The 11134-nt window shown below is 41.5% G+C and overlaps 1 protein-coding gene across 1 annotated transcript; it reads right to left on the bottom strand.

The window, feature by feature from the left end:
- Positions 1-3526: 3526 nt before the first annotated feature.
- MYCBP (MYC binding protein) lies at positions 3527-10320 on the bottom strand. Its single transcript, XM_059690114.1, has 5 exons — positions 10085-10320; positions 9812-9884; positions 6301-6349; positions 5932-6061; positions 3527-4737 (listed from the first exon to the last, which is right to left on the bottom strand). The coding sequence occupies exons 1-5, from the start codon at positions 10166-10168 to the stop codon at positions 4693-4695; spliced, it is 381 nt and encodes a 126-aa protein (XP_059546097.1). The 5' UTR covers positions 10169-10320; the 3' UTR covers positions 3527-4692.
- Positions 10321-11134: the final 814 nt, after the last annotated feature.

Below are 11134 nucleotides of genomic sequence, written 5' to 3'. Positions count from 1 at the left end.
GGAGGAGCCATTCAGGTTGAGGGCAAATCTCAAACAAGGCAGTCCCGGGTGTGTATACAGTTATTTCTAGCAGGTAGGACATCTTTCTTCAGCAAATCACTGACAAGAGGATACTGCTGCCCCTTCAAACTCAACAGGACTCAATTTCCCCTCCTTCCCACCTAGTCAAAATCTACTCCAGTAATTCCATCCCCCACAGAGACCAAAGGAATACACAATGAAAGCAAATCAAGATGAATGCTATCACCAAATGTTTCGAGAAGGCTAGAGGAATTTTCACCCTTGACAGTCAGGTGTTAGAATTGGACATTTGAGAAAATAGAATCTTCCTCTTCAAGTGGGGATGGTGGTGATGGTACTGATCTTCCAAGTTATGAAGGGAACGCATGTTCATGCTGGTCTGGGACTTGGTGATGTCTGAATCTAGAAGTTACAGGTAGAACACATCTTTAGAGATCTAGTCCAACTCTCACCTAAAGAGAACCCACTATACAGCATCTGATGGACATAGAGCATACACTTCAATAGTTTCAAGAGAGTTTTCACTATCTCAAAACGGAGCCATTTCCACTTTGGTAAAACTTTAGAAGTCTCTTTTTCAGGCAAAAAAAAAAAAAAAATCGTACTCCCTGGAACTTGTAATTGAACACAGGACCAGTCTTCTCTTTCATGACAGCCCTAATTTGCAGTCTTTGTTATCCACTAAATCTTTTCTCTGCTCTACATTAAACATACGCAGTTCCTTAACCATTCCTTCAGTGATGCCCAGTAGAACATTCTATGATGACAGAATTGTTCTAATCTATACTGGTCAATATAGTAGCCAATGTGGATTGAGCACCTGAAATGTTGCTATTGTGACTAAGGAACTGAATTTTGAATTTTATAATTTTAAATACCAAATGTGGCTATGGTTACTATAGTAGTACAGCCTTGTATTTTCAAATGCCTTCTCTCTTTTGGTCACTCTCCTTTATATGCATTTGAGCTTGTCAACATCCATCAAATGTCTGGCACCTACAATGCAATACTGACCACCAATACAGCCTTCAGAATAACTTTAGCACCTGGAGAGTATTTCTATTAATGCTTTCCAGAATGGATTTTTTAAAAAATATTTATAAAAAGTCCAGCCAGTGCCCTAACTGGTTTGACTCAGTGGATAGAGCGTCGGCCTACGGACTGAGGGGTCCCAGGTTTGATTCCGGTCAAGGGCACATGCTCAGGTTGCGGGCTCAGTCCCCAGTAGGGGCATTCAGGAGGCAGCGATCAATGATTCTCTCTCATCATTGATGTTTCTATCTCTCTCCGCCATTTCCTTCCTCTCTGAAATCAATAAAAATATATTAAAAAGAAAAAGCCCGGCCAGCATGGCTCAGTGGTTGAGTGTCCACCTATGAACCAGGAAGTCACGGTTCAATTCCTGGTCAGGGGTGCAGGCTTCCTTCCCAGTGTGGGATGTGCAGGAGGCAGCCAATCAATGATTCTCTCTCATCATTGATGATTCTCTCTCTCCTGCTCTCTCTGAAAGCAATAAAAATATATTTTTTAAAAATATATTCATAAAGTACAAGTGGTCCCCCATTAATAATCACTGAAACTAGTACATTGTCAGCAATGCTAGTGCCTCGACTTGTGTGACTGCATTAACCTAAATATAAGACTTGCTCAGCTTCCTGGTTTAGGCCCAGAAGTTTGTGTATTCCAAGTTGTTACGCATTCTCAAGCTTGTTTCAATATAAGTCTACCAATAAGCCCTTCCAACTTTGTGGCACTTAACAGATTTTGCATTACTACCATCTGACCCATGTGTAGTCCTTTATCATTTGCAAGGTACTTTTCATCCATTATATTTGATCCTTATGACCACCTTGTGAGGTAAGCAAGATATGAAATCTACATTGTATAGGTAAGTTAGCTGAAGCATAGCAGGAACTGAATGGATAGGGTGCTTTTTCTATTCCATGGAGCCTCTTCTTGTATACTCTCTTCATCCAAATCCTTGATAGCAACGTTGAAGAGGACCTCCAGTGGCCAGGCTGACCCTAAGTTCTTCAATAGCACTGACTGGTACAGCAGTTTAGCAGGTCAGTTCCACCAAAAAGTGTGATTATCCAACCCACAAATTGGCATTCTGTCCAAAAGGATGTCACAAGACACGACCACCTGACTTACATATGTATTAATACTAGTCCCAGGAGAAAAAAGCAAATGAGGGTTAGCTGCCAGAAAAAATTTCTACTTGTCTGTATCCACAAGGGGACTGTCATACCAACTGCTTAAAGAAGCCAATCTCCCTCTCTTCCAAAATCCCATGGGGCCATGTTTTATTATGATGACAATTCTTAGCACATCCTAACCCATACTGTAATTGCTTATATACCTGTCTTACAACTAATTTCAAGTCGTTCATTATTATAACACCTGCACTCAACCCTCTGCTGTCCATGTAGAAGGCACTCAGATTGGTAGAAGATAAACCAATTCAAGTGAATGTTCTTCCAACAGTATCTGACCCCCCTCCCCATCCAAAAACAAACTTGTGATTAGAAGAGGCACATTCCTACCAACATGACTGAATAAAATTCCCTTACAATTGGCTTAGTCAGTTTCTAGCAGGTACTGAGACTTTTGCTAGTTAAGCCAGTTTTCAGTGTATTGTTTCATTTTCTGTGTGTTTTGACCAAAAAATAAAGCTAGGTTCTCTAACAATCGGGTAAGATATACAAAATAGGACTACTTCTTAATAACGTCAGTCAATCAGTAAGGAAAATAAATGATCAAGAAAACAGAGGCCCTGGCTGGGTAGCTCAGTTGGTTAGAGCAGTGGTCAGCAAACTGCAGCTCGCGAGCCACATGCGGCTCTTTGGCCCCTTGAGTGTGGCTCTTCCTAAGCCTTAGGAGTACCCTAATTAAGTTAATAACAGTGTACCTACCTATATAGTTTAAGTTTAAAAAATTTGGCTCTCAAAAGAAATTTCAATTGTTGTACTGTTGATATTTGGCTCGGTTGACTAATGAGTTTGCCTAACACTGGGTTAGAGCATCATCCCAATACGCCAAGGTTGCATGTTCGATCCCTGGTCAGGGCACATATAAGTGAATGCATAAATAAGTGGAACAACAAATCTATGTTCTCTCTCTCTCTCTCTCTCTCTCTCTCTCTATCTCTCTGTCTCTCTCCCCCCCACCCCCCTTTCTCCTCTCTCCCTCTCTCCTTCCCCTTTCTCTAAAATCAGTTTTGTGTGTTTAATACATTTTTTTTTATTATTGATTTCAGAGAGGAAGGAAGAGGGAGAGAGATAGAAACATCCATGATATGAGAGAATCATGGATCGGCTGCTTCCTGCAAGTCCCCCACTGGGGATTGAGCCCACAACCCGGGCATGTGCCCTCGACCAGAATCGAACCTGGGACCTTTCAGTTTGCAGGCCGACGCTCTATCCACTGAGCCAAACTGGCTAGGGCTAAAACCTGTTGTTGTTTTTTAAAGTCTGTAGGGCTTCCAAAATAAATGAAAAAGGACTAATGAACAAGAATATAGTGCTTTACCATTTACAAATCTTTCACATACATTCCACTTGACCCTCACAACAACCCTGTGAGGTAGGCAGCACAGATATTATTCTCAAGTAACAGATGTGGAAAGTGAATTTCAGAGCAGTTAAGTGATGTACCCAAGGTTCTACAGTTAGTAAGTAATTTGTATTAATATCAGTCTTTGGCCTAAAAATTCAGCACCCAACCTCCCCTCGTACTTGCCCTACCTACTTCACAGGGATAATGAAGATAAAATGAATTCAAGTCTAGAAGAATATTTTGAGAGAAAAAAGCACTATATAATTATACCAGCAAACTATAATTTTCCTCTATATATGGCTTATTCTCCTTCTCATCCCAGCTTGTGAATGAACCCACCATTTTATATTGCCTCTGTTCTGTGCTCAACTGAGCAACTAAGTAAGGCAGGGGAACAGTGTGGTCCTGTTGAATGTTACATTAAGTTACAACAGGGTAACTGCTATTATAGCAAATTGGAAATCAACACAGGAAAGCCAATGTGCAAGTAGCAAGCAAGGCAGCATTATCAAATAGGGCATGAATGCATAGAAGGAAATCGTGGTGTCAGAGTTGAAACTGGCACACACAGTTATCTAAGGCAAAGTGGTGGCAAAGAAGAGTTATTTATTCCGCATCATATAAATGAGCAAAAGATTCTTTAGAACCCATGCAAAAGCATCTCATGTCACACAGATCTCTCCAGCTGCCTACGGAGAATATAAACAATGTCATCTTCGTTTTAAAGAATGACTGTACCTGTGCTCATATCCTGAACTAAACCAAGGAACAGTTCCATGCTAACCTTCCTCAGCTAAAATACAACCAGTACCATCATTCCTAGTCAGACTAGTAAACAGAATGTCTTTTAAGGTAATGAATTAGATGGCTGTGTTTAGATTTTTTTCAGGATTCACTTTGGATACTCCTGCTTTTAAGACCCAAAGAAGATTATATTGAGTTTTTATTGGTGATTATAAGAATATGTGTTTATAACAGTTAAAGTGTGATCGGTGAATTTAACATATATATATATAAAAGTTCTATAGCATCTGTTCAGAAAAGATTATATACTATACAAACTATTCAAGTCTTACAAAACATTTTTCAGTGTCTTTTCAACTGAGAAGAATCCTATTCAGCACGCTTCTCCTCCTGAGGTGGTTCATACTGAGCAAGCTATAGGGCAAAGACAGAGGAGTTTAGGTGAATTTTATTCTAAACTGGATAAAAAAAACTTAAGAGTAACAAAACGAGTTAACTATTATATTCAATTTAATTACTGATTCAGTAAGTTTTTATGTTTAAATGTTTAAACCATTCAATGATCTAAGACTTACAATCAAACCTAATGAAGGCTTTTTACATAAACCTTTAATATTACTAGAAAATTAAAATTTAATTCCAGTTTATGGCTACCCTATCAAGACATTTGATATGCAATAATCTATATCTTCCCAAGGATGATGTGGCTTATTATAATAAGCCCCTCTACCAAAAGTTGACTGAACTTTCTCCCAAAAAGTAGAAAAAACAAATTATGTGACATATATGAATCTAGCCAGATAATAAAGACCTGCCGATGTCTTTGATTTAAAAGGTGCCCAAGAGTTAACTGGTATTTTCACATTGTGGAAATACTGCATTTTCTTTTATGCAAAGTTGTTCCCTGGGAAGAACACTAGGCTAAGATTTGTTCCATTAAGCTGTCAGATTTGAGAAGCTAGGCTTCGCTGTGCTGTAGTGTCCTCACCTGTGCATCTGTTTCACTTATCTCACAAAGTTATTGAGAAAATAAAACTCATGAAAAATTCCTATAGTAAAATAAAATGCATTATGTGATTCAGAATGTGGTGAAACCTCAAGGACTTGGAGTTGACTAATTTGAAGTTTATTAAAATTCTCACAGGAGTTTAAACAAAGAAAAAACTAGCACTAGACAAAATTAAGTGCAAACAAATTTACAAGAGCCACCACATGACTAGGTAGATTGTACACTGCACAACTCTAAGAGGTGCCACTCACAAAACAACTTAAATCAACTTTGTAAGACTCTCAGAAGTCTCCACATACTACAAGTAGCATTAACCAATATCCTAACCTTTTTTTGATGCAGGTTCCCTAGAACCTCTTCTTGACCACACTTTGCTTATCCTATTTCTAATGTGTCTGTGGTTTTCTAGGCAGGGCATCAGTTTGGCCTTGCAATTAATTGAGATTGCTATTCACCTTCCTCCCTCCCCTACTGTGCATTTTAGTGAGGTTTTGGTCATATTAATATTATTAACATGAATGTGTTAATTATTGTTAATGATAGGTGAAATTATTAACTAAAAATGAAGTTATTAACATGAATTCTTTTTAAAAATTTACCTTTGCTTTCAGTTTTTTATTTTCTTCTACAATAGCTTCATATTTCTCTTTCATTTCTGCCAATTCTAGACGAAGCAGCTCTATTTCTGGATTTTCTGGGGTAGCAGCTCCTAAGTGATGCTTTAAAAAACTAATCTCAAAGTTAAGAATTTACTTGAGCTGAATGACAGTAATGAAATAGCCCAGAGTAGCATCTCTGATCAGAGTCACCCCACCCCACCACCCATATTTACCCAGAGATCGTCACCCAAAGACTCAAAGGAAAGTAACTTTTTTCTTCATCAAAAGTATTTTAAAGGTTATCTATGTGAAAAAAATGAGAATTCTAAAAATAAGGCCTTTTTCTGACTTGAAAGATGAAAAGGATACTCCAAAGCACTATTAGGTTTCTCTGGTTCTTCATATAAGGCTACCAATACTGCAAATCAAAAAGCAGAGAAAGCAACAATTAAAGTCTGAAATTTGAATGGCTGACATTATAGTCTATAACTCAGGATATATTAAGTGCCTATTAGATGTCAAGCACACTGCCAGGCCTATCCATACCATGGTGAGTAAGACAGACAAGGTACCCGCTCTCAATGAATTTACTGTCTAGTGCAAAAGGTAAGCAAGGAACTAGACTCAGAAAGAGAGTCAAGGAACAATCAGGATAACGGGTTATGGGAGCACATTGGAAGAACACCTAACTCTAGAGTACAAGGGACGGCTTCCTAAAATAAGGGAACTAAGATCTGAGATCTAGGTGATGAGGACTGCAGATAAAATGGGAAGGGCAGGGGGCAAGCAAACAACATATGGAGGAACTGAAATAAAGTGTGGCTAGATGGAGTTGCAAACAATGGGGCAGGAGTATCCATGGTCATTGATTTGCTGAAGAAACTAGACGGGAGTAGGGGGCAGACTAGGGAAGATCCTGCAAGTTCGGTTGGACTTTGATTCTAAGAACAGGCACATAAACATTTTAAGCAGTAGGGTAACAGGATCACTATTTATTGCTGTGTGGAAAATCAGCAAGTGGGACAAGAATAAAAGCAGGAAGAAAAGTTAACAAGCTGATGTGGTAATCCTGCTGACAAAGATAGCCAACTGCACTAGAATAATAGAGAGGTGGAGAGAAAGTAGATTTGAGAAAAATTTTGGAATATCAACATGGCTATGGAATTCAAAATGTTCTTCAAGAATGAAGTTTTCATACATAACATGCTAAATAACCACCATCCAAAAACTTTACCAGTAATCAACATTAAAATATGATACTTTAGTGTTTCCATATCCAATAGCTCATATCAGTACTACCTTGCTCATCTTCTATTGAACAAATTCCTACTAGGATTTACTACTCAGCTAAAAATTTCTCTAAACCTGTGATTAACATCTTTGTGCATGGAACCCTTGGAAAAGTCTGATAAAAGCCCCCCCCCCCAAAAAAATGTAACTACACACACACACACACACACACACACACACACACAAAAATGTGCATATCTAGACCCCAAGTTAACAACTCCTGTTGTAAACCAACTTACATACTTCCCTTTTATTTTCTAGTTTTAATTACTCATCAAAATAAGATAGTATGGAAAAACTCAAATGGGCAACTACTTTGAGTTCTGATAGTTACTCTTCATCTTTCTAAATATACTTACATTATTTTTTGAGAAACTGATATATTTAACATCACCACTACCCTCTCCTCAACCTGCCTTGTAATGTTACAGTACTCTTTAATTACTCTACTTACTATCTTTTCCTTTAAATTATATACTCAAACTTGTTTCTTCCATTAATTTCCACTGGTCTCTACTGAGTCCTAATTTTATAAAACATGAATATTTTTATCCTTTCTTCCTCTTCTTCTATCCCATTTCTCTCAACTTTTCAATTTGTCAGTGGTACTTAAAAGGTTGGTAATTACATAACATAAATGTCAAGTTCTTTTCTTTTCTATAGATAGAATATACTTCCTTTTAGTCAGATAAGAAAAACACTATACCTGATGATCCCCTTTTTGCCTTAGCAGCCAGGATTTTTAGAGGTTGATACAGGCTCAAAATAACTCTTAAATGCTTCTTCTTCCTAATTTATCCTCTTTTATCTTTAGCCATCCTGTCTTTTTAGTGTTTTAATGTTAGAAGCAGTTTCAAACCCTCTTGGAAATAAAGCTAGATAAAAATTAGAAGTTAAATCTATGTAAAGTACCTATGTTTGATGCTGAAAATCAAATTTGAAATAGATCACATCAGTAGATATTATGTTACCTGATGTTATTTAGGGAAATGGAAATGTAGGGAGGTGGTGAGGGGTTAGATACCAGGAGATGTGAGCAAAGGAAAACAAGCCACCAATGGTTTCTAATCTCTCATGAAGGAAAATCATGTATGGCCACAAAGCTGTACATCTTCAGTCGCCTTCCCCCAGGGTCACTTCTCTGGCCTTTACCATTCTACTTTTCACTCGCTCCATCCAAGCACTTTGGCCTCTTTACACTTCCTGGAACTCTGGACAGCAGATACTATTTCATTCAGGTCTCTGTTCAAATGTTCCTGCTTAAGAGAGTCCTCCCCCCACCACCACCCACCCTACATAAGATGCCACACCCATCCCCCCTTTATCCCCTATTTTGCTATGTCTTAATACCACTGGCTGACACTATGTATTAATTATGTCTTCCCCCAACTAGGATATAAGCTCATTTAGAGCAGGGAGTGTGGTGTGTGTTTTTCCACTACTGTATCCCCATTTAATCTGAATAAAATGGTTAAATGAAAGAAAGAAATGAATTTGTGGAGTTTTTTTGTGTGTGTATGTTGTGTGTTTTTGTTTTTGTTTGGGGGGCGGGGGGGCCTCCAAGAATCTGTAACGCTTCCAGAAACAACAGAGGACAAGCCTTTCATAGAGTAGTTCCTTAATGTTTGCTGAAATTTATTAATGTTTGCAAAGAGGCAGGGAAACGAGTACCTGAACCCCGCCCAAGGTAAGTAGGAAATCAAAATTATCAATCCATACTCGAGAATTAAAAGCCCTACTTTCTGCTAAGCCAGAGTTATTCTTCCCTTCCACTTTGCTCCTAATCTTTGTTTCCGGCCAAAGAGCGGTAACCAAATTATTTCCCAGACACTTACTGTTCTTCTCATTTGGACCTAGGTCCTCATCCTGCCAGCTCTTACACATCCTTGAACGGGAGTTCGGTGATACCTAATAGGCATTTAAATTACTGCTGACGAAATAAGCAGTACCCCAACCAACTCGAAACCCTCAGCTTCAAGCACCCTCACTTAGATCTTGAACCCCGGAGGAAGAGACACCGTGTAACCGCTTCTCATTTAGAAAGTGAGAACAATATCACTGTAATTCTACTTTAACTGTGAAATCTGCAGTGTAGAAACTAATATGGACTACGAAACGGGGTTGAAAAGCCTAACTGACTGAATCGCCTGCTTCGGGGATTAGGCTCACTGAGCTACTTCGTAGCGCACTTCAAACCTGGAAATTTTCCAGCTTGGTTCGAGGTTAATGTTTCTTAACAGGATTCAGGGCGCCCCAGAAACCGTCGGGCGGGAGGAACTGGGATCTCAAGGTCTGTAGCAAACATGCCCACTGCGGCTGCTCGAGGCAAAGGAACGGAAGTTGAAAAGACTTTTTGCAACAGCTGCAAGAGTTTCACTCCCGGCCGGGAGAGCGGCGGCGTGCGCCAGGCAACCCGGGCCGGGCCGGGCGGCGTCCGGCGGCGGGGCGTGCGCCGGACCCGAGGCCCGCCTCGCTGGACCCCCGCACGGGTCCCACCTGTGCCCTTCCTTCCCCACGTCACAGACCGTCAGGGGCGCAGCCCGAGGAGCCCGGCGAGAACACGAGGCACCCTCTCCGCGCCCATGCTCACCCTTGGTCAGCGTGTCCAGCACTCCTGACTTCTCCAAGTACCTCCGGAACTGCTCGCGCTTCGAGTCGGCGGCCTGAGGAGATACGGCGGGTCAGTGGCCGGGATCCGGGGGCCGGAGCAGGAAGAAGGCTCTGGAGGCTGGCAAACCCCGCCTCCGCATCGCTACCTCTGGCCTCCCCCCCAAACCTGCGCGCGCCCCCATGCCCACCCGAAGCCGACCCGCGGCTGGCCACCTCCCGCACGCCCCCAGCCACGCCGCCGCGCCCCCCTCACTTTGTAATGGGCCATAGTGACAGCGGCAGCGGCGTAGCTGGCGCCGGAGACCGTGGCTGGCGGGCTCTGAGCAGCACTGCACATGCGCGGAAGGGCGCGCGCGCCTGCGCACTTGCGAACCACGGTCCGGAAGGGTCGGGGTGTGGCCTGTTTTCATGGCGACAAGGACGCTCTGAATGCCCCGTGGTGGGCTGAGCCGAGGGAGTCTGCGTACGCCCGCCCATCGGGCTAGCCTGACAACACTCTTTCCTCTTCCGGCCCCTGCAGCGAGTCTGTGGCCTCGGGACGAGTGAGGTTTTGGTAACTCGGGACCTGCGTCCTTGTGGGGCCCAAAGACGGGCGTGGCGCCTGGGGGTGGAGCCTGCGTAACTCGGCTGCCCGAGGACTATTACCAGGAAGGATCTTCCGACGCGGATAGTAGGCGGACCTTCCTCAACTGGGACCTCGGAATCTGTGGTAACCAATAAGTATGCTCTGGCTTTTTGGCTCCCATCCTAAAAAGGTGCCCACGACTGACGCAGGGCGGCCCTTGGATTTCCAATGGTTTGAGGAGTGTGTTTAGGAATCATGTGTTTCAGTTCTGGCTTTTGCGTTTGGGGTTTCCTTGTTTTGTGGCCGAGTTAATGTGGGCCTATAGAGTGAGCAGTCACACATGTTAATCAGAGCTAGCACTTTGCATCGCCTATTGATGCCACTCTATTAAACACGTGTTTCTTATTTTGGTCTTCACACTATACCTGTAAGATAGGTCCTGTGAGTAAAATGGTGAGATTAGATAACCAGAGCCCAAAGTTCAGTCTGGGCACGGAATCACGATGCCATAAACTGGTCAAAGCCAGCCACAAATCTTTTTAAGATTTTATTGACTGGATAACAGCATTAAGATTATACTCATGACATATTAAGTTGCAGTCTGTAAGGAAACAGTCCCAGGAGCAAACAAAATTTAACCAGTGTCCACAAATAAAAGATCAGTAATTAAAAGAAGGAATTATATACATTAAGAACAATTTCCGAAGTACTGTGGTCCCTTCAAGGAAAAACTCTATT

Source organism: Myotis daubentonii, chromosome 3, assembly GCF_963259705.1.
Source record: "Myotis daubentonii chromosome 3, mMyoDau2.1, whole genome shotgun sequence".
NCBI lineage: Eukaryota > Metazoa > Chordata > Mammalia > Chiroptera > Vespertilionidae > Myotis > Myotis daubentonii.
The sequence above is the reverse complement of the archived record's forward strand: the minus strand, read 5'-3'. Positions and strand labels throughout refer to the sequence as shown.

Excerpts from the sequence above, each read along its gene's own strand:
- MYCBP (XM_059690114.1), bottom strand. The coding sequence starts at position 10,168 with ATGTGCAGTGCTGCTCAGAGCCCGCCAGCCACGGTCTCCGGCGCCAGC. Across the intron at positions 6,350-9,811 it reads GCTGGACACGCTGACCAAGG|TATTGGTAGCCTTATATGAA; the intron begins GTGAGCATGGGC and ends TTTGATTTGCAG. Across the intron at positions 4,738-5,931 it reads ATAAAAAACTGAAAGCAAAG|CTTGCTCAGTATGAACCACC; the intron begins GTAAATTTTTAA and ends TTTGCCCTATAG.